The following is a 26,311-nucleotide window of genomic DNA, read 5'->3' as shown; positions in this document are numbered from 1 at the left end:
AGGAGAGTGCGGGGGGGAAGGGAGGAGAGGGGGGGGGGGAAGGGAGGAGAGGGGGGGGGGAAGGGAGGAGAGGGGGGGGAAGGGAGGAGAGGGGGGGGGAAGGGAGGAGAGGGGGGGGAAGGGAGGAGAGGGGGGGGAAGGGAGGAGAGGGGGGGGAAGGGAGGAGAGGGGGGGGGAAGGGAGGAGAGGGGGGGGAAGGGAGGAGAGGGGGGGGGAAGGGAGGAGAGGGGGGGAAGGGAGGAGAGGGGGGGGGAAGGGAGGAGAGGGGGGGGAAGGGAGGAGAGGGGGGGAAGGGAGGAGAGGAGGGGGAGAGAGGAGAGGAAGGGGAGAGAGGAGAGGAAGGGGAGAGAGGAGAGGAAGGGGGAGAGAGGAGAGGAAGGGGGAGAGAGGAGAGGAGGGGGAGAGAGGAGAGGAGGGGGAGAGAGGAGAGGAGGGGGAGAGAGGAGAGGAGGGGGGAGAGAGGAGAGGAAGGGGAGAGAGGAGAGGAGGGGAGAGAGGAGAGGAAGGAGAGAGAGGAGAGGAAGGGGAGAGAGGAGAGGAAGGGGGAGAGAGGAGAGGAAGGGGGAGAGAGGAAGGGGAGAGAGGAGAGGAAGGGGAGAGAGGAGAGGAAGGGGAGAGAGGAGAGGAAGGGGGAGAGAGGAGAGGAGAGAAGGGGGGAGAGAGGAGAGGAAGGGGGGAGAGAGGAGAGGAAGGGGGGAGAGAGGAGAGGAAGGGGGGAGAGGAGGAGAGGAGAGGGGGAGAGAGGAGAGGAAGGGGGGGAGAGAGGAGAGGAAGGGGGGAGAGAGGAGAGGAAGGGGGGAGAGAGGAGAGGAAGGGGGAGAGAGGAGAGGAAGGGGGGAGAGGGAGAGAGGAGAGGAAGGGGGGAGAGAGGAGAGGAAGGGGGGAGAGAGGAGAGGAAGGGGGGAGAGAGGAGAGGAAGGGGGGAGAGAGGAGAGGAAGGGGGGGAGAGAGGAGAGGAAGGGGGGAGAGGAGGAGGAGAGGAGAGGGAGGGGAGAGAGGAGAGGAAGGGGGAGAGAGAGGAGAGGAAGGGGGAGAGAGAGGAGAGGAAGGGGGAGAGAGAGGAGAGGAAGGGGGAGAGAGAGGAGAGGAAGGGGAGAGAGAGGAGAGGAAGGGGAGAGAGAGGGAGAGGAAGGGGAGAGAGAGGAGAGGAAGGGGAGAGAGAGGAGAGGAAGGGGAGAGAGAGGAGAGGAAGGGGAGAGAGAGGAGAGGAAGGGGGAGAGAGAGGAGAGGAAGGGGAGAGAGAGGAGAGGAAGGGGAGAGAGAGGAGAGGAAGGGGAGAGAGAGGAGAGGAAGGGGAGAGAGAGGAGAGGAAGGGGAGAGAGAGGAGAGGAAGGGGGGAGAGGAGAGGGAGAGGAAGGGGAGAGAGAGGAGAGGAAGGGGAGAGAGAGGAGAGGAAGGGGAGAGAGAGGAGAGGAAGGGGGAGAGAGAGGAGAGGAAGGGGAGAGGAGAGGAGAGGAAGGGGAGAGAGGAGAGGAAGGGGAGAGAGAGGGAGAGGAGGGGGAGAGAGGAGAGGAAGGGGAGAGAGGAGAGGAAGGGGAGAGAGAGGAGAGGAAGGGGAGAGAGGAGAGGAAGGGGGAGAGAGGAGAGGAAGGGGGAGAGAGGAGAGGAAGGGAGAGAGGAGAGGAAGGGAGAGAGGAGAGGAGGGGGAGAGAGGAGAGGAGGGGGAGAGAGGAGAGGAGGGGGAGAGAGGAGAGGAGGGGGAGAGAGGAGATGAGGGGGAGAGAGGAGAGGAGGGGGAGAGAGAGAGAGGAGGGGGGAGAGAGGAGAGGAGGGGGAGAGAGGAGAGGAGGGGAGAGAGGAGAGGAGGGGGAGAGAGGAGAGGAGGGGGAGAGAGAGTGAGGGGGAGAGAGGAGTGAGGGGGGAGAGAGGAGATGAGGGGGAGAGAGGAGATGAGGGGGAGAGAGGAGATGAGGGGGAGAGAGGAGATGAGGGGGAGAGAGGAGAGGAGGGGGAGAGAGGAGATGAGGAGGAGAGAGGAGATGAGGAGGAGAGAAGGGGGAGAGAGGGGAGAGAGGAGAGGACAATACACGGGGGCCCATGCCGGCCTCACTTTGCTGCCAGTTTCATTCCGCAGTCATCGGAGCAGTACTTGGATCCGGTTCGGGCTGGCTGCACACAGCTGGGGCCCAGACACTGGCGCAGGGAGGAGAAGTCTTTGCTCTCCATGCGCTCAGAGTGCTTGGCCTTGTCCTTGTGTTTCTGCTTCTGTTTGTGTCGCTTGTATTTATCGTCCTTCTAAATGAGAGGCAGCACTCAGCACATTGTGCACTCACACTCACTAGGGTACCCCGTGACCCTGTGTGAGCAGCGGCCCGTGTGTGCACTCACACTCACTATGGTACCCTGTGACCCTGTGTGGGCAGCGGCCCGTGTGTGCACTCACACTCACTATGGTACGAGTGACCCTGTGTGGGCAGCGGCCCGTGTGTGCACTCACACTCACTATGGTACGAGTGACCCTGTGTGGGCAGCGGCCCGTGTGTGCACTCACACTCACTATGGTACGAGTGACCCTGTGTGGGCAGCGGCCCGTGTGTGCACTCACACTCACTATGGTACGAGTGACCCTGTGTGGGCAGCGGCCCGTGTGTGCACTCACACTCACTATGGTACGAGTGACCCTGTGTGGGCAGTGGCCCGTGTGTGCACTCACACTCACTATGGTACGAGTGACCCTGTGTGGGCAGCGGCCCGTGTGTGCCCTCACACTCACTATGGTACGAGTGACCCTGTGTGGGCAGCGGCCCGTGTGGGCACTCACACTCACTATGGTACGAGTGACCCTGTGTGGGCAGCGGCCCGTGTGTGCACTCACACTCACTATGGTACGAGTGACCCTGTGTGGGCAGCGGCCCGTGTGTGCACTCACACTCACTATGGTACGAGTGACCCTGTGTGGGCAGCGGCCCGTGTGTTGTACCTTTTTGTCAGACTTCTTCTCGCGCCTCTTCACGTGCTTCACTTTGACGGCCCTCTTCCTCAGGACGGAGTCAAGAAACGGCGTGTCCTCCGTGTCGCTCAGCCAGGGCTGCAGGAACAAGACAGGGGACGGAATGTAACAATGCAAGATCCGCGGGAACCCCCATCCCAGCAGCGCCTCCGCATTACCAGGTTGTGGTCATCGAAGGCACCTCCAGCGCACAGCTCCTGATACAGCTCCGGGTCCAGTGGCAAGTCATCGTCAGACAGAGAATCAGCCAGGCTAGACGGTTCCATGGAGTCCCTGTACATCTGCACCTCATCATCTCTCACACGGAGCATCTTCTGGGGAGCAAGAGAAGCACAGGGGCTATTACAGGGATTTTCTAAGGGGAGGGGTTCTCCTAGGGGGAGGGGTTCTCCTAAGGGGAGGGGTTCTCCTAAGGGGAGGGGTTGTTCTTAGGAGGAAGAGGAGGGTGCTGGGTAAGGAAAGGGTGTTCTTGGGGGGGAAAGGGGTGGTGTTAAGGGAGAAATAGAGAGGAGGGGGTGTTCATAAGGGACGCGAAGGGGGTGTTCATAAGGGAGGTGTTCTTAGGGGATGTGTTCTTAGGGGAGGGAAACGGTAGGGGAGGTGTTCTATGGGGAGGTAACGGTAGGGGAGGTGTTCTTAGGGGAGGTAACGGTAGGGGATGTGTTCTTAGGGGAGGTAACGGTAGGGGATGTGTTCTTAGGGGAGGAAACGGTAGGGGAGGTGTTCTTAGGGGAGGAAACGTTAGGGGAGGTGTTCTTAGGGGAGGTAACGGTAGGGGAGGTGTTCTTAGGGGAGGTAACGGTAGGGGAGGTGTTCTTAGGGGAGGTAACGGTAGGGGAGGTGTTCTTAGGGGAGGTAACGGTAGGGGAGGTGTTCTTAGGGGAGGTAACGGTAGGGGAGGTGTTCTTAGGTTAGGTAACGGTAGGGGAGGTGTTCTTAGGGGAGGTAACGGTAGGGGAGGTGTTCTTAGGGGAGGAAACGGTAGGGGAGGTGTTCTTAGGGGAGGTAACGGTAGGGGAGGTGTTCTTAGGGGAGGAAACGGTAGGGGAGGTGTTCTTAGGGGAGGAAACGGTAGGGGAGGTGTTCTTAGGGGAGGTAACGGTAGGGGAGGTGTTCTTAGGGGAGGAAACGGTAGGGGAGGTGTTCTTAGGGGAGGTAACGGTAGGGGAGGTGTTCTTAGGGGAGGTAACGGTAGGGGAGGTGTTCTTAGGGGAGGTAACGGTAGGGGAGGTGTTCTTAGGGGAGGTAACGGTAGGGGAGGTGTTCTTAGGGGAGGTAACGGTAGGGGAGGTGTTCTTAGGTTAGGTAACGGTAGGGGAGGTGTTCTTAGGTTAGGTAACGGTAGGGGAGGTGTTCTTAGGGGAGGTAACGGTAGGGGAGGTGTTCTTAGGGGAGGTAACGGTAGGGGAGGTGTTCTTAGGGGAGGTAACGGTAGGGGAGGTGTTCTTAGGTTAGGTAACGGTAGGGGAGGTGTTCTTAGGGGAGGTAACGGTAGGGGAGGTGTTCTTAGGGGAGGTGTTCTTAGGTTAGGTAACGGTAGGGGAGGTGTTCTTAGGGGAGGTAACGGTAGGGGAGGTGTTCTTAGGTTAGGTAACGGTAGGGGAGGTGTTCTTAGGTTAGGTAACGGTAGGGGAGGTGTTCTTAGGGGAGGTAACGGTAGGGGAGGTGTTCTTAGGGGAGGTAACGGTAGGGGAGGTGTTCTTAGGGGAGGGGAAACGGTAGGGGAGGTGTTCTTAGGGGAGGAAACGTTAGGGGAGGTGTTCTTAGGGGAGGTAACGGTAGGGAAGGTGTTCTTAGGGGAGGTAACGGTAGGGGAGGTGTTCTTAGGGGAGGGTAACGGTAGGGGAGGTGTTCTTAGGTTAGGTAACGGTAGGGGAGGTGTTCTTAGGGGAGGAAACGGTAGGGGAGGTGTTCTTAGGGGAGGTAACGGTAGGGGAGGTGTTCTTAGGGGAGGTAACGGTAGGGGAGGTAACGGTAGGGGAGGTAACGGTAGGGGAGGTGTTCTTAGGTTAGGTAACGGTAGGGGAGGTGTTCTTAGGGGAGGTAACGGTAGGGGAGGTGTTCTTAGGGGAGGTAACGGTAGGGGAGGTGTTCTTAGGGGAGGTAACGGTAGGGGAGGTGTTCTTAGGGGAGGTAACGGTAGGGGAGGTGTTCTTAGGGGAGGTAACGGTAGGGGAGGTGTTCTTAGGGGAGGTAACGGTAGGGGAGGTGTTCTTAGGGGAGGTAACGGTAGGGGAGGTGTTCTTAGGGGAGGTAACGGTAGGGGAGGTGTTCTTAGGGGAGGTAACGGTAGGGGAGGTGTTCTTAGGGGAGGTAACGGTAGGGGAGGTGTTCTTAGGGGAGGTAACGGTAGGGGAGGTGTTCTTAGGGGAGGTAACGGTAGGGGAGGTGTTCTTAGGTTAGGTAACGGTAGGGGATGTGTTCTTAGGGGAGGTAACGGTAGGGGAGGTGTTCTTAGGGGAGGTAACGGTAGGGGAGGTGTTCTTAGGGGAGGAAACGGTAGGGGAGGTGTTCTTAGGTTAGGTAACGGTAGAGGAGGTGTTCTTAGGGGAGGTAACGGTAGGGGAGGTGTTCTTAGGGGAGGTAACGGTAGGGGAGGTGTTCTTAGGGGAGGTAACGGTAGGGGAGGTGTTCTTAGGGGAGGTAACGGTAGGGGAGGTGTTCTTAGGGGAGGTAACGGTAGGGGAGGTGTTCTTAGGGGAGGTAACGGTAGGGGAGGTGTTCTTAGGGGAGGTAACGGTAGGGGAGGTGTTCTTAGGGGAGGTAACGGTAGGGGAGGTGTTCTTAGGGGAGGTAACGGTAGGGGATGTGTTCTTAGGGGAGGGGGTTTTCTTGGGGGGGAATGTTCTTTTAAAGGGTATGAGTCCATATTATGTGGGTTTCCTCGCCCCCCCACAGGGAAGGGGGCATGTCAGTTCTGTGAAAAAAGTGTCCTATGTCTGGATTTCATTTAACAGTGAGTTCCCTCCATAGGAAGGGGGTGTTGGGGGGTGACATATTTGGGGATGCTGAGGAAAGCCCTCAGTGGGCGACGCTCTTACCCTTGCTCTCACTTGGCACTGTCGGAGTCTGCACTTCTGCCGAATCTTGTTGGGACCCCCAAACTTCTTCATGTCTTTGCAGAAGTCGCACTGGCCGCAGTCCTCGGTGCGACTGCACGACTCACACTCCCCGCACATACGGGCCGAGCGCTTAACCTGCTGCTGGAACGGAGAGGACGACACACAGACCATTAACATCACACACACACACACAGACCATTAACATCACACACACACACACACACACACACACACACACAGACCATTAACAGACACTAACCGGGCAGCATGCCACGCATACACACACACACACACACACACACACACACAGACCATTAACATCAGACACTAACCGGGCAGCATGCCACGCATACACACACACACAGACCATTAACATCACACACACACAGACCATTAACATCACACACACACACACACAGACCATTAACATCACACACACACACACAGACCATTAACATCAGACACTAACCGGGCAGCATGCCATGCATACATATATGCACTTACAGGGTGGTGAGCGTGTGTGCGCACACACACACACACACACACACACACACACACACACACACACACACACACAGACACAGACACACAGACCATTAACATCAGACACTAACCGGGCAGCATGCCACGCATACATATATGCACTTACAGGGTGGTGAGCGTGTGTGTGCGCACACACACACACACACACACACAGACACACACACACACACGCACACACACACACACACACACAAACCGGGCAGCATGCCACGCATACATATATGCACTTACAGGGTGGTGAGTGTGTGTGTGCGCGTGCACACACACACACAAACACACACACAATGAGGTGGAAAAAAGACATGTCCATCAATTCAACCTATGCTAAATGTATATTTACATGTATATATACTAATAGAACGGTGCGTGTGTGTATATACACACACACACACACACACACACACACACACACACACACACGTTTAGGTACTCTTCTCCCCCCCTCCCTTACTTTATTGCTGCTGTTGCTGCTGATGCTTTTCCTCCTCTCTGTCCTCATTCTCTCCTCTCTCTCCTCCCTCTCTCGCTCTGCTTCTCGCTCCCTCTCTTTGGACTTTTTGTGTCGGTATTTGATCTCCAGGCTGGGGTGTTTTTCTGGCAGAGAAACGGAATGTAAATATGCCTGTCACCCCGAATATAATCCCCCCACTCATCAGTGAGAGAGACCCCCCCCCACGGTCCCTCAGTGAGAGACCCCCCCCACGGTCCCTCAGTGAGAGACCCCCCCCACGGTCCCTCAGTGAGAGACCCCCCCCACGGTCCCTCAGTGAGAGACCCCCCCCACGGTCCCTCAGTGAGAGAGACCCCCCCACGGTCCCTCAGTGAGAGAGACCCCCCCCACGGTCCCTCAGTGAGAGAGACCCCCCCCACGGTCCCTCAGTGAGAGAGACCCCCCCCACGGTCCCTCAGTGAGAGAGACCCCCCCACGGTCCCTCAGTGAGAGAGACCCCCCCCCACGGTCCCTCAGTGAGAGACCCCCCCCCCCCACGGTCCCTCAGTGAGAGAGACCCCCCCCCCCACGGTCCCTCAGTGAGAGACCCACCCCCCACGTTCCCTCAGTGAGAGACCCCCCCCACGGTCCCTCAGTGAGAGAGACCCCCCCCACGGTCCCTCAGTGAGAGAGACCCCCCCCACGGTCCCTCAGTGAGAGACCCCCCCCACGGTCCCTCAGTGAGAGAGACCCCCCCACGGTCCCTCAGTGAGAGAGACCCCCCCCACGGTCCCTCAGTGAGAGAGACCCCCCCCACGGTCCCTCAGTGAGAGACCCCCCCCACGGTCCCTCAGTGAGAGAGACCCCCCCCACGGTCCCTCAGTGAGAGAGACCCCCCCACAGTCCCTCAGTGAGAGAGACCCCCTCCACGGTCCCTCAGTGAGAGAGACCCCCCCACAGTCCCTCAGTGAGAGAGACCCCCCCCCACCGTCCCTCAGTGAGAGAGACCCCCCCCCACGGTCCCTCAGTGAGAGAGACCCCCCCACGGTCCCTCAGTGAGAGAGACCCCCCCCACGGTCCCTCAGTGAGAGAGACCCCCCCACAGTCCCTCAGTGAGAGAGACCCCCCCACAGTCCCTCAGTGAGAGAGACCCCCCCACGGTCCCTCAGTGAGAGAGACCCCCCCACGGTCCCTCAGTGAGAGAGACCCCCCCCCACGGTCCCTCAGTGAGAGAGACCCCCCCACGGTCCCTCAGTGAGAGAGACCCCCCCCACGGTCCCTCAGTGAGAGAGACCCCCCCACAGTCCCTCAGTGAGAGAGACCCCCCCCACGGTCCCTCAGTGAGAGAGACCCCCCCACAGTCTCTCAGTGAGAGAGACCCCCCCCACGGTCCCTCAGTGAGAGACCCCCCCCACGGTCCCTCAGTGAGAGACCCCCCCCCACGGTCCCTCCTTACCCCGGCATTGGATGCAGTACCACTCCCGTATGGCCTTTGCCATTTTCTCTGTGATGTTGATGCAGTCTCCATGGAACCACTCATTACACTGATCACAGCCGCTGTGCAGAAAACACAAGACACACACGGTAAACTCAGGACACGGCAGTGGGTGCTGTGGGGGTGATGTGTGGGTGCTGTGGGGGTGATGTGTGTGCTGGTCCTCACATCATGAAGCAGTTGATATCGGGCTTGCGGCACACGCAGTACACAGGGGCATTCTCCCCGTTCTCCGCCTCTCCCACGCCAGACAGCTCTGGGTCAGAAAACTCGCTGTCCTAGGGGACAAAAGGAGACCAGTATCACATCCTGCGGCAGTGAAGCACTGCTTCACATCGTGACATGGTGTGTGTCAGGACAGGGTGTATGTCAGGACAGGGTGTATGTATGTCTTTATTTATATAGCACCATTAATGTACATAGCTTTTCACAACAGTAATACACGTGACATAATAATATAACACAAAGGTGAGAAGTGCTTCAGACATACAAGTAACATTAGGGAATCCGTGCCCCGAAGAGCTTACAATCTTAATGTTAAGTAGGGAGAACGTACAGAGACAGTATGAAGGAGATCTGGTAAGTGCGTCTGCAAGGGACCAAGGTTTATGCATGAGGTGTAAAGTATCAGCCATGGAGCTACACATAAGCTTCATTACAGAGGTGGGTTTTTAGATAGGTCTTAAAGGTGGATAGAGAGGGTGCTAGTCGGATATTGAGGGGAAGGGCAGAGGTGTGGGGCAGTCAGTGTGAGGTGTGAGGTGTGGGGCAGTCAGTGAGAGAGGGCTTTAGATGCTTAATATGTCTCAGACACACCTCCTTATACCCCCTCCCAAACCAGGCCCAATGTTTCTCCATTAGCAGTAACACTATCGTTGAGAAGTATTCATCCTCTCCCTCCAACAAGCTGCAGTAACAATGCTTTGTAAGCAGACACGTTTGCTAAACTAGGCGCTAACAGCTGAAAACAGAAATGCTGAAAACAGAAATGCTGAGCAAGAACTGGATACAAGAGATGTTCTGAGCGAGTCATTGGCCAAAAAACAGCCTTTTAAATGTTCTTGAAATTTACAGTATATGGGACAAACTGAAAGACAATGACAAGTGAGGTACATTACTAGTGGGTATACACTGCATAGCGTGTCCAGGCACTTAAAAGAGAATCATAATCAGGACCCCAGTTCCCTTAAATGGATTGGACTTTAAACAGAAGAGCTTGTGGTGGGCGATTGGCCAGGCAGGACACCGTACGCATGTTTAGACGCAGGTGTACGACACTATGAGGTCTTAATAAACACCTTGATCTGATCAATCTGATGTTTCCAAATGTGACTTGGAAGTTATATATATATTTTATTGGCTTTACTTTGGGTGATTCTAGTTGGGTTTTTTTTAATGTTTTCTGGGTCTGTCTTTTAAACCCGTTCTGGAAACTCTGTCTCCTTTAGTGATTTTGTCACATTTTAATGTTGATGTAATTAGGAAGAGATCCTGGGAAAGTAACATATACAGAGCTTTATCAGATCGCTGTGTCATGTGCAATGTATAACCAAATCATTCTCTTTAATGCAAATGATTTGTAATGGCAGAAAACTGTAGATCAAAAGATGATCCACAAAAGAGAAACCCCTTTCTACTGCACTCAGCCAACAGTATTATCAAGTAGTAATGAAAGAAAGCATACATGCCACGCCACCACGGAAAGGACCACAAAAACAAAATAATAACATGTTTTATTAATTACTTGGTAAACTCATCTAAGTGCTCAAAGAACTATATACATAGTGAAATAAAATGTCCCAGTAAAACAGTAAATGAACTGGGAATAAAGAGACTCAGCACAGCAACTAAAGGAGTATACTGTGTTGGTCTCTAATGTCCTGAGATTACTGTTTTAGAGTTCTTTGAGCACTTAGATGAGTTTACCAAGTAATTAATAAAACATGTTATTGTTTGGTTTTTGTGGTCCTTTCCGTGGGGGCGTGGCATGTATGCTTTCTTTCATTACTACTTGATAATACTGTTGGCCGAGTGCAATAGAAAGGGGTTGTTTCTCTTTTGTGGATCATCTTGTGATCTACAATTTTCTTCCATTATTGATTACCCACTCCCCTTGCACCCCATCCTCCTCCCTTCTGTATTAAGGTAGAGCAGTTGTGTGCTATATCATTATGTTAAATGCAAATGATTAGGTCAGAGATATGTAACATACGCCTTGTATATTATGTAATGTAACATATAGTGCTGACAGCCATGGGGCCGCTACAAAGCCCTCATAGGCTCCATCAGGCCCACAAACTCAAGTTGAAGAGCCCTGGTGTTGAGAACATACATACATAATAAGTATATTCCGTGTATAATATCGTGTGTGTGTGTATATATATATATATATATATATATATATATATATATATATATATATATATATATATATATATATATATATATACATACAAAGTATGGCACAAGCGTGATTGCACCCCCCCCCTCTGTGTGTACGTTTGTATACACAAACACGTCTGTGTGTGCATGTATAGATATACATACATACATACTATATACATACGGTGTGAATGTGTGTATACAATGTACTTGTGTAAATAGGTGAACAAAAAGGCGCGAACAGCTATATATGAAGTGAATAAATAATAATAATGGTGTAAATGATAAAATAAATATAAGTGATGACCAAAAAACCCACAGCTCAAACCTCACTGGTGGGACCTGTTTCACGGGTTCCAGAGTTTAGAAGTATCTCAGAACATCCAGGGGGAGCATATAATGGGTTGAGAAAACAAAACAAGATACACAAATATAAGTGCAGACGTAATGCAATCAGTGAATAAATGTGGCAGTGTCTTGGCTCATATAGCTGTACTACTCACAGGACTAAAGTGTATATATAAGCAGTTGGCAAATAGGGTTGCCACCCTTGATGGTATAAAGGCACCGGACCCCTTATCGATACTCCGTCAGCATAAACCGCATGTATAAAGAGAGAGAAAACTACATAGTGCGATCAATAATATAAACTTTATAAAAAATGAATGGGTAAAAAATGCGCACTTACAATGTGCTAATATAATAAAAGCATTGGTCACAAAATGTGAGTAGGAGTTGTCCCGAGCAGCTCACCGCCTCCCTGGGTCATCATTCAGCCTGATGACCCAGGGAGGCGGTGAGCTGCTCGGGACAACTCCTACTCACATTTTGTGACCAATGCTTTTATTATATTAGCACATTGTAAGTGCGCATTTTTTACCCATTCATTTTTTATAAAGTTTATATTATTGATCGCACTATGTAGTTTTCTCTCTCTTTATACATGCGGTTTATGCTGACGGAGTATCGATAAGGGGTCCGGTGCCTTTATACCATCAAGGGTGGCAACCCTATTTGCCAACTGCTTATATATACACTTTAGTCCTGTGAGTAGTACAGCTATATGAGCCAAGACACTGCCACATTTATTCACTGATTGCATTACGTCTGCACTTATATTTGTGTATCTTGTTTTGTTTTCTCAACCCATTATATGCTCCCCCTGGATGTTCTGAGATATGTATACAATGTATACAGCATGAGTGCATGCAGTGCTTGTGTGTATATATGTATACAGTGTGAGTGCCTATATATGCATACAGTGCGAGTGCCTGTGTGTATATACAGTGCGAGTGTGTATACATGGGGTATATACAGTGCGAGTGTGTATACATGGGGTATATACAGTGCGAGTGTGTATACATGGGGTATATACAGTGCGAGTGTGTATACATGGGGTATATACAGTGCGAGTGTGTATACATGGGGTATATACAGTGCGAGTGTGTATACATGGGGTATATACAGTGCGAGTGCCTGTGTGTATATACAGTGCGAGTGTGTATACATGGGGTATATACAGTGCGAGTGTGTATACATGGGGTATATACAGTGCGAGTGCCTGTGTGTATATACAGTGCGAGTGTGTCTACATGGGGTATATACAGTGCGAGTGTGTCTACATGGGGTATATACAGTGCGAGTGTGTATACATGGGGTATATACAGTACGAGTGTGTATACATGGGGTATATACAGTGCGAGCGTGTATACATGGGGTATATACAGTGCAAGCGTGTATACATGGGGTATATACAGTGCGAGCGTGTATACATGGGGTATATACAGTGCGAGCGTGTATACATGGGGTATATACAGTGCAAGCGTGTATACATGGGGTATATACAGTGCGAGTGTGTATACATGGGGTATATACAGTGCGAGTGTGTATACATGGGGTATATACAGTGCGAGTGTGTATACATGGGGTATATACAGTGCGAGTGTGTATACATGGTGTATATACAGTGCGAGCGTGTCTACATGGGGTATATACAGTGCGAGTGTGTATACATGGTGTATATACAGTGCGAGCGTGTCTACATGGGGTATATACAGTGCGAGCGTGTATACATGGGGTATATACAGTGCGAGCGTGTATACATGGGGTATATACAGTGCGAGCGTGTCTACATGGGGTATATACAGTGCGAGCGTGTATACATGGGGTATATACAGTGCGAGCGTGTCTACATGGGGTATATACAGTGCGAGCGTGTCTACATGGGGTATATACAGTGCGAGCGTGTCTACATGGGGTATATACAGTGCGAGTGTGTCTAACCATCTCCCGTCTGCCCGCTTTCCCAACTCTCGGTCTCCCCCCGGTGTTTCCGGTCTCTGTCGGTGTTTCCGGTCTCTGTAATGACACAAAGCCTCAGCTCTCCGCCTCCAGTAGCAACCAACAAGTCTCACTTCCGCTTCCGGTCTGGGGGCGGCGTAAACGTGATGACGTCACCAGGAATCATTTTTATTACTTTTATCTTATAGAAACTTTATTGAATAGAAACAAAATCTCTGAGAACAAAGTGTGTGTCTCCCCATAGCAATCACCCCCCTCACCCCCCCCACACCCCCCCCACACCCCCCACCCCCCTCACACCCCTCACACCCCTCACACTCCCCTCACACTCCCCACACTCCTCACACTCCTCACCCCCCACACCCCCCACACCCCTCACACTCCTCATACCCCTCACACTCCTCACACCCCTCACACTCCTCACACCCCTCACACCCCTCACACCCCCACACCCCTCACCCCTCACCCCTCACCCCTCACACACCCTTACACTCCCCACACCCCCACACACCCCTCACACTCCTCACACCCCCACACCCCTCACCCCTCACACACCCCACACCCTTACACTCCCCACACACCCCTCACCCCCACACACCCCTCACACCCCCACACACCCCTCACACCCCCCACACTCCTCACACTCCTCACTCCTCACACTCCTCACCCCCCACACCCCTTACACTCCCCACACCCCTCACACTCCTCACACCCCACACCCCTTACACTCCCCACACCCCCACACACCCCCCTCACCCCCCTCACCCCCCTCACCCCCCTCACCCCCACACACCCCTCACACTCCTCACACCCCTCACCCCTCACACACCCCACACCCCTTACACTCCCCACACCCCGCTCACCCCCACACACCCCTCACACTCCTCACACTCCCCCCACACCCCCACACTCCCCACACCCCTCACACTCCTCACACCCCTCACACCCCCACACACTCCTCACACCCCCCACACTCCTCACCCCCCACACCCCTTACACTCCCCACACCCCTTACACTCCCCACACCCCTTACACTCCCCACACCCCTCACACTCCCCTCACCCCTCACACACCCCACACCCCTCACACACCCCACACCCCGCTCACCCCTACACACCCCCCACACTCCCCACACCTCCTCACACCCCCACACCCCCACACACTCCTCACACCCCCCACACTCCTCACCCCCCACACCCCTTACACTCCCCACACCCCTTACACTCCCCACACCCCTTACACTCCCCACACCCCTCACACTCCCCTCACCCCTCACACACCCCACACCCCTCACACACCCCACACCCCGCTCACCCCTACACACCCCCCACACTCCCCACACCTCCTCACACCCCCCACACCCCCCACACCCCTCACACTCCCCACACCCCCACACTCCCCACACCCCTCACACTCCTCACACCCCTCACACCCCCACACACTCCTCACACCCCCCACACTCCTCACCCCCCCCACACCCCTTACACTCCCCACACCCCTTACACTCCCCACACCCCTCACACTCCCCTCACCCCTCACACACCCCACACCCCTTACACTCCCCACACCCGCTCACCCCTACACACCCCTCACCCCCCACACCCCTCACACCCCACACCTCCTCACACTCCCCACACCCCCCACACCCCCCACACCCCTCACACTCCCCACACTCCCCACACTCCCAGCGCAGGGACCTGAGCCACTGGCAGCAATGTGACAGGCAGCAGCAGCACCCACTGACCTCCCTATTACTCCCAGCGCATAGTGTGCGGCTCATCCCGGGGCGCAGGGCCCGCACCCCGCTATCCAGTGTCAGAACCACGCCACGTCAGGTATATCCCGGCGTTATATATATATATTATATACCGATATATCCCTGCGTTATTATATACCGATATATCCCTGCGTTATTATATATTATATACCGATATATCCCTGCGTTATATATATATTATATACTGATATATCCCGGCGTTATTATATATTATATACCGATATATCCCTGCGTTATTATATATTATATACCGATATATCCCTGCGTTATTATATATTATATACCGATATATCCCTGCGTTATTATATATTATATACCGATATATCCCGGCGTTATTATATATTATATACCGATATATCCCTGCGTTATTATATATTATATACCGATATATCCCTGCGTTATTATATATTATATACCGATATATCCCTGCGTTATATATATATTATATACCGATATATCCCTGCGTTATATATATATTATATACCGATATATCCCTGCGTTATTATATATTATATATTATATACCGATATATCCCTGCGTTATTATATATTATATACCGATATATCCCTGCGTTATTATATATTATATACCGATATATCCCTGCGTTATTATATATTATATACTGATATATCCCTGCGTTATTATATATTATATACCGATATATCCCTGCGTTATATATATATTATATACCGATATATCCCTGCGTTATTATATACCGATATATCCCTGCGTTATTATATATTATATACCGATATATCCCTGCGTTATTATATATTATATACCGATATATCCCTGCGTTATATATATATTATATACCGATATATCCCTGCGTTATTATATACCGATATATCCCTGCGTTATTATATATTATATACCGATATATCCCTGCGTTATATATATATTATATACCGATATATCCCTGCGTTATTATATATTATATACCGATATATCCCTGCGTTATTATATATTATATACCGATATATCCCTGCGTTATTATATATTATATACCGATATATCCCTGCGTTATTATATATTATATACCGATATATCCCGGCGTTATTATATATTATATACCGATATATCCCTGCGTTATTATATATTATATACCGATATATCCCTGCGTTATTATATATTATATACCGATATATCCCTGCGTTATATATATATTATATACCGATATATCCCTGCGTTATATATATATTATATACCGATATATCCCTGCGTTATTATATATATATATATACCGATATATCCCTGCGTTATTATATATTATATACCGATATATCCCTGCGTTATTATATATTATATACTGATATATCCCTGCGTTATTATATATTATATACCGATATATCCCGGCGTTATATATATATTATATACCGATATATCCCTGCGTTATTATATACCGATATATCCCTGCGTTATTATATATTATATACCGATATATCCCTGCGTTATTATATATTATATACCGATATATCCCGGCGTTATATATATATTATATACCGATATATCCCTGCGTTATTATATATTATATACCGATATATCCCTGCGTTATTATATATTATATACCGATATATCCCTGCGTTATTATATATTATATACCGATATATCCCTGCGTTATTATATATTATATACCGATATATCCCTGCGTTATTATATATTATATACCGATATATCCCTGCGTTATTATATATTATATACCGATATATCCCTGCGTTATTATATATTATATACCGATATATCCCTGCGTTATTATATATTATATACCGATATATCCCTGCGTTATTATATATTATATACCGATATATCCCTGCGTTATTATATATTATATACCGATATATCCCTGCGTTATATATATATTATATACCGATATATCCCTGCGTTATTATATATTATATACCGATATATCCCTGCGTTATTATATATTATATACCGATATATCCCTGCGTTATTATATATTATATACCGATATATCCCTGCGTTATTATATATTATATACCGATATATCCCTGCGTTATTATATATTATATACCGATATATCCCTGCGTTATATATATATACCGATATATCCCTGCGTTATTATATATTATATACCGATATATCCCTGCGTTATATATATATTATATACCGATATATCCCTGCGTTATTATATATTATATACCGATATATCCCTGCGTTATATATATATTATATACCGATATATCCCTGCGTTATTATATATTATATACCGATATATCCCTGCGTTATTATATATTATATACCGATATATCCCTGCGTTATATATATATTATATACCGATATATCCCTGCGTTATTATATATTATATACCGATATATCCCTGCGTTATTATATATTATATACCGATATATCCCTGCGTTATTATATATTATATACCGATATATCCCTGCGTTATTATATATTATATACCGATATATCCCTGCGTTATTATATATTATATACCGATATATCCCTGCGTTATTATATATTATATACCGATATATCCCGGCGTTATTATATATTATATACCGATATATCCCTGCGTTATTATATATTATATACCGATATATCCCTGCGTTATTATATATTATATACCGATATATCCCTGCGTTATATATATATTATATACCGATATATCCCTGCGTTATTATATATTATATACCGATATATCCCTGCGTTATTATATTATATATTATATACCGATATATCCCTGCGTTATTATATATTATATACCGATATATCCCTGCGTTATTATATATTATATACCGATATATCCCTGCGTTATTATATATTATATACTGATATATCCCTGCGTTATTATATATTATATACCGATATATCCCTGCGTTATTATATATTATATACCGATATATCCCTGCGTTATTATATACCGATATATCCCTGCGTTATTATATATTATATACCGATATATCCCTGCGTTATTATATATTATATACCGATATATCCCGGCGTTATATATATATTATATACCGATATATCCCTGCGTTATTATATATTATATACCGATATATCCCTGCGTTATTATATATTATATACCGATATATCCCTGCGTTATTATATATTATATACCGATATATCCCTGCGTTATTATATATTATATACCGATATATCCCTGCGTTATTATATATTATATACCGATATATCCTGCGTTATTATATATTATATACCGATATATCCCTGCGTTATTATATATTATATACCGATATATCCCTGCGTTATTATATATTATATACCGATATATCCCTGCGTTATTATATATTATATACCGATATATCCCTGCGTTATTATATATTATATACCGATATATCCCGGCGTTATATATATATTATATACCGATATATCCCTGCGTTATTATATATTATATACCGATATATCCCTGCGTTATTATATATTATATACCGATATATCCCTGCGTTATTATATATTATATACCTGATATATCCCTGCGTTATTATATATTATATACCGATATATCCCTGCGTTATTATATATTATATACCGATATATCCCTGCGTTATTATATACCGATATATCCCTGCGTTATATATATATTATATACCGATATATCCCTGCGTTATATATATATTATATACCGATATATCCCTGCGTTATTATATATTATATACCGATATATCCCTGCGTTATATATATATTATATACCGATATATCCCTGCGTTATATATATATTATATACCGATATATCCCTGCGTTATTATATATTATATACCGATATATCCCGGCGTTATTATATATTATATACCGATATATCCCGGCGTTATTATATATTATATACCGATATATCCCTGCGTTATTATATATTATATACCGATATATCCCTGCGTTATTATATATTATATACCGATATATCCCTGCGTTATTATATATTATATACCGATATATCCCTGCGTTATATATATATTATATACCGATATATCCCTGCGTTATTATATATTATATACCGATATATCCCGGCGTTATTATATATTATATACCGATATATCCCTGCGTTATTATATATTATATACCGATATATCCCTGCGTTATTATATATTATATACCGATATATCCCTGCGTTATTATATATTATATACCGATATATCCCTGCGTTATTATATATTATATACCGATATATCCCTGCGTTATTATATATTATATACCGATATATCCCTGCGTTATATATATATTATATACCGATATATCCCTGCGTTATTATATATTATATACCGATATATCCCGGCGTTATATATATATTATATACCGATATATCCCTGCGTTATTATATATTATATACCGATATATCCCTGCGTTATTATATATTATATACCGATATATCCCTGCGTTATTATATATTATATACCGATATATCCCTGCGTTATTATATATTATATACCGATATATCCCGGCGTTATATATATATTATATACCGATATATCCCTGCGTTATTATATATTATATACCGATATATCCCTGCGTTATTATATATTATATACCGATATATCCCTGCGTTATTATATATTATATACTGATATATCCCTGCGTTATTATATATTATATACCGATATATCCCTGCGTTATTATATATTATATACCGATATATCCCTGCGTTATTATATACCGATATATCCCTGCGTTATATATATTATATACCGATATATCCCTGCGTTATTATATATTATATACCGATATATCCCTGCGTTATTATATATTATATACCGATATATCCCTGCGTTATATATATATATATTATACCGATATATCCCTGCGTTATATATATATTATATACCGATATATCCCTGCGTTATTATATATTATATACCGATATATCCCTGCGTTATTATATATTATATACCGATATATCCCTGCGTTATTATATATTATATACCGATATATCCCGGCGTTATTATATATTATATACCGATATATCCCGGCGTTATTATATATTATATACCGATATATCCCGGCGTTATTATATATTATATACCGATATATCCCTGCGTTATTATATATTATATACCGATATATCCCTGCGTTATTATATATTATATACCGATATATCCCTGCGTTATATATATATTATATACCGATATATCCCTGCGTTATTATATATTATATACCGATATATCCCGGCGTTATTATATATTATATACAGATATATCCCTGCGTTATTATATATTATATACCGATATATCCCTGCGTTATTATATATTATATACCGATATATCCCTGCGTTATTATATATTATATACCGATATATCCCTGCGTTATTATATATTATATACCGATATATCCCTGCGTTATATATATATTATATACCGATATATCCCTGCGTTATTATATATTATATACCGATATATCCCGGCGTTATTATATATTATATACCGATATATCCCTGCGTTATTATATATTATATACCGATATATCCCTGCGTTATTATATATTATATACCGATATATCCCTGCGTTATTATATATTATATACCGATATATCCCTGCGTTATTATATATTATATACCGATATATCCCTGCGTTATTATATATTATATACCGATATATCCCTGCGTTATTATATATTATATACCGATATATCCCTGCGTTATTATATATTATATACCGATATATCCCTGCGTTATATATATATTATATACCGATATATCCCTGCGTTATTATATATTATATACCGATATATCCCGGCGTTATATATATATTATATACCGATATATCCCTGCGTTATTATATATTATATACCGATATATCCCTGCGTTATTATATATTATATACCGATATATCCCTGCGTTATTATATATTATATACTGATATATCCCTGCGTTATTATATATTATATACCGATATATCCCGGCGTTATATATATATTATATACCGATATATCCCTGCGTTATTATATATTATATACCGATATATCCCTGCGTTATTATATATTATATACCGATATATCCCTGCGTTATTATATATTATATACTGATATATCCCTGCGTTATTATATATTATATACCGATATATCCCTGCGTTATTATATATTATATACCGATATATCCCTGCGTTATTATATACCGATATATCCCTGCGTTATATATATATTATATACCGATATATCCCTGCGTTATATATATATTATATACCGATATATCCCTGCGTTATTATATATTATATACCGATATATCCCTGCGTTATATATATATATTATACCGATATATCCCTGCGTTATATATATATTATATACCGATATATCCCTGCGTTATTATATATTATATACCGATATATCCCTGCGTTATTATATATTATATACCGATATATCCCTGCGTTATTATATATTATATACCGATATATCCCGGCGTTATTATATATTATATACCGATATATCCCGGCGTTATTATATATTATATACCGATATATCCCGGCGTTATTATATATTATATACCGATATATCCCTGCGTTATTATATATTATATACCGATATATCCCTGCGTTATTATATATTATATACCGATATATCCCTGCGTTATTATATATTATATACCGATATATCCCTGCGTTATTATATATTATATACCGATATATCCCGGCGTTATTATATATTATATACCGATATATCCCTGCGTTATTATATATTATATACCGATATATCCCTGCGTTATTATATATTATATACCGATATATCCCTGCGTTATTATATATTATATACCGATATATCCCTGCGTTATTATATATTATATACCGATATATCCCTGCGTTATTATATATTATATACCGATATATCCCTGCGTTATATATATTATATACCGATATATCCCTGCGTTATTATATATTATATACCGATATATCCCTGCGTTATATATATATTATATACCGATATATCCCTGCGTTATTATATATTATATACCGATATATCCCTGCGTTATTATATATTATATACCGATATATCCCTGCGTTATATATATATTATATACCGATATATCCCTGCGTTATTATATACCGATATATCCCTGCGTTATTATATATTATATACCGATATATCCCTGCGTTATTATATATTATATACCGATATATCCCTGCGTTATTATATATTATATACCGATATATCCCTGCGTTATTATATATTATATACCGATATATCCCTGCGTTATTATATATTATATACCGATATATCCCTGCGTTATATATATATTATATACCGATATATCCCTGCGTTATATATATATATTATATACCGATATATCCCTGCGTTATTATATATTATATACCGATATATCCCTGCGTTATTATATATTATATACCGATATATCCCTGCGTTATTATATATTATATACCTGATATATCCCTGCGTTATTATATATTATATACCGATATATCCCGGCGTTATTATATATTATATACCGATATATCCCTGCGTTATTATATACCGATATATCCCTGCGTTATTATATATTATATACCGATATATCCCTGCGTTATTATATATTATATACCGATATATCCCTGCGTTATTATATATTATATACCGATATATCCCTGCGTTATTATATATTATATACCGATATATCCCTGCGTTATTATATATTATATACCGATATATCCCTGCGTTATTATATATTATATACCGATATATCCCTGCGTTATTATATATTATATACCGATATATCCCTGCGTTATTATATATTATATACCGATATATCCCTGCGTTATTATATATTATATACCGATATATCCCTGCGTTATATATATATTATATACCGATATATCCCTGCGTTATTATATATTATATACCGATATATCCCTGCGTTATATATATATTATATACCGATATATCCCTGCGTTATTATATATTATATACCGATATATCCCTGCGTTATTATATATTATATACCGATATATCCCTGCGTTATTATATATTATATACCGATATATCCCTGCGTTATTATATATTATATACCGATATATCCCTGCGTTATTATATATTATATACCGATATATCCCTGCGTTATTATATATTATATACCGATATATCCCTGCGTTATTATATATTATATACCGATATATCCCTGCGTTATTATATATTATATACCGATATATCCCTGCGTTATTATATATTATATACCGATATATCCCTGCGTTATTATATATTATATACCGATATATCCCTGCGTTATTATATATTATATACCGATATATCCCTGCGTTATTATATATTATATACCGATATATCCCTGCGTTATTATATATTATATACCGATATATCCCTGCGTTATTATATATTATATACCGATATATCCCTGCGTTATTATATATTATATACCGATATATCCCTGCGTTATTATATATTATATACCGATATATCCCTGCGTTATTATATATTATATACCGATATATCCCTGCGTTATATATATATTATATACCGATATATCCCTGCGTTATTATATATTATATACCGATATATCCCTGCGTTATTATATATTATATACCGATATATCCCTGCGTTATTATATATTATATACCGATATATCCCTGCGTTATTATATATTATATACCGATATATCCCTGCGTTATTATATATTATATACCGATATATCCCGCGTTATTATATATTATATACCGATATATCCCGGCGTTATTATATATTATATACCGATATATCCCTGCGTTATTATATATTATATACCGATATATCCCTGCGTTATTATATATTATATACCGATATATCCCTGCGTTATATATATATTATATACCGATATATCCCTGCGTTATTATATATTATATACCGATATATCCCTGCGTTATTATATATTATATACCGATATATCCCTGCGTTATTATATATTATATACCGATATATCCCGGCGTTATTATATATTATATACCGATATATCCCTGCGTTATTATATATTATATACCGATATATCCCTGCGTTATATTATATATTATATACCGATATATCCCTGCGTTATTATATATTATATACCGATATATCCCTGCGTTATTATATATTATATACCGATATATCCCTGCGTTATTATATATTATATACCGATATATCCCTGCGTTATTATATATTATATACCGATATATCCCTGCGTTATATATATATATTATATACCGATATATCCCTGCGTTATTATATATTATATACCGATATATCCCTGCGTTATTATATATTATATACCGATATATCCCTGCGTTATTATATATTATATACCGATATATCCCTGCGTTATTATATATTATATACCGATATATCCCTGCGTTATTATATATTATATACCGATATATCCCTGCGTTATTATATATTATATACCGATATATCCCGGCGTTATTATATATTATATACCGATATATCCCTGCGTTATTATATATTATATACCGATATATCCCTGCGTTATTATATATTATATACCGATATATCCCTGCGTTATTATATATTATATACCGATATATCCCTGCGTTATTATATATTATATACCGATATATCCCTGCGTTATTATATATTATATACCGATATATCCCTGCGTTATTATATATTATATACCGATATATCCCTGCGTTATATATATATATTATATACCGATATATCCCTGCGTTATTATATATTATATACCGATATATCCCTGCGTTATTATATATTATATACCGATATATCCCTGCGTTATTATATATTATATACCGATATATCCCTGCGTTATTATATATTATATACCGATATATCCCTGCGTTATTATATATTATATACCGATATATCCCTGCGTTATTATATATTATATACCGATATATCCCTGCGTTATATATATATTATATACCGATATATCCCTGCGTTATTATATATTATATACCGATATATCCCTGCGTTATTATATATTATATACCGATATATCCCTGCGTTATTATATATTATATACCGATATATCCCTGCGTTATTATATATTATATACCGATATATCCCTGCGTTATTATATATTATATACCGATATATCCCTGCGTTATTATATATATTATATACCGATATATCCCTGCGTTATTATATATTATATACCGATATATCCCTGCGTTATTATATATTATATACCGATATATCCCTGCGTTATTATATATTATATACCGATATATCCCTGCGTTATTATATATTATATACCGATATATCCCTGCGTTATTATATATTATATACCGATATATCCCTGCGTTATTATATATTATATACCGATATATCCCTGCGTTATTATATATTATATACCGATATATCCCTGCGTTATTATATATTATATACCGATATATCCCTGCGTTATTATATATTATATACCGATATATCCCTGCGTTATTATATATTATATACCGATATATCCCTGCGTTATTATATATTATATACCGATATATCCCTGCGTTATTATATATTATATACCGATATATCCCTGCGTTATTATATATTATATACCGATATATCCCTGCGTTATTATATATTATATACCGATATATCCCTGCGTTATTATATATTATATACCGATATATCCCTGCGTTATTATATTATATACCGATATATCCCTGCGTTATTATATATTATATACCGATATATCCCTGCGTTATATATATATTATATACCGATATATCCCTGCGTTATTATATATTATATACCGATATATCCCTGCGTTATTATATATTATATACCGATATATCCCTGCGTTATTATATATTATATACCGATATATCCCTGCGTTATTATATATTATATACCGATATATCCCTGCGTTATTATATATTATATACCGATATATCCCTGCGTTATTATATATTATATACCGATATATCCCTGCGTTATTATATATTATATACCGATATATCCCTGCGTTATTATATATTATATACCGATATATCCCTGCGTTATTATATATTATATACCGATATATCCCTGCGTTATTATATATTATATACCGATATATCCCTGCGTTATTATATATTATATACCGATATATCCCTGCGTTATTATATATTATATACCGATATATCCCTGCGTTATTATATATTATATACCGATATATCCCTGCGTTATTATATATTATATACCGATATATCCCTGCGTTATTATATATTATATACCGATATATCCCTGCGTTATTATATATTATATACCGATATATCCCTGCGTTATTATATATTATATACCGATATATCCCTGCGTTATTATATATTATATACCGATATATCCCTGCGTTATTATATATTATATACCGATATATCCCTGCGTTATTATATATTATATACCGATATATCCCTGCGTTATTATATATTATATACCGATATATCCCTGCGTTATTATATATTATATACCGATATATCCCTGCGTTATTATATATTAT

General features: G+C 42.7%; 1 protein-coding gene across 5 annotated transcripts; it reads right to left on the bottom strand.

Moving 5' to 3' along the window:
* Positions 1–2,014: 2,014 nt before the first annotated feature.
* Positions 2,015–13,315, bottom strand: LOC142483182 (CXXC-type zinc finger protein 1-like). Of its 5 annotated transcripts, none has more exons than XM_075583247.1 (8): positions 13,146–13,235; positions 8,649–8,758; positions 8,442–8,542; positions 7,007–7,149; positions 5,992–6,153; positions 3,109–3,264; positions 2,921–3,028; positions 2,015–2,235 (listed from the first exon to the last, which is right to left on the bottom strand). In XM_075583247.1, the coding sequence occupies exons 1-8, from the start codon at positions 13,146–13,148 to the stop codon at positions 2,047–2,049; spliced, it is 972 nt and encodes a 323-aa protein (XP_075439362.1). In that variant the 5' UTR covers positions 13,149–13,235; the 3' UTR covers positions 2,015–2,046. The 5 variants fall into 5 exon arrangements, with proteins under 5 accessions (XP_075439362.1, XP_075439359.1, XP_075439360.1 ...); XM_075583244.1 differs by having other exon boundaries at positions 2,016–2,235; positions 3,109–3,261; positions 13,146–13,315; XM_075583245.1 differs by having other exon boundaries at positions 2,016–2,235; positions 6,004–6,153; positions 13,146–13,315.
* Between the last annotated feature and the right edge of the window lie 12,996 nt (positions 13,316–26,311).

Source organism: Ascaphus truei, unplaced genomic scaffold, assembly GCF_040206685.1.
Source record: "Ascaphus truei isolate aAscTru1 unplaced genomic scaffold, aAscTru1.hap1 HAP1_SCAFFOLD_3053, whole genome shotgun sequence".
NCBI lineage: Eukaryota > Metazoa > Chordata > Amphibia > Anura > Ascaphidae > Ascaphus > Ascaphus truei.
Note: the sequence above shows the minus strand (reverse complement) of the source record. Positions and strands in the feature narration are given on the sequence as shown.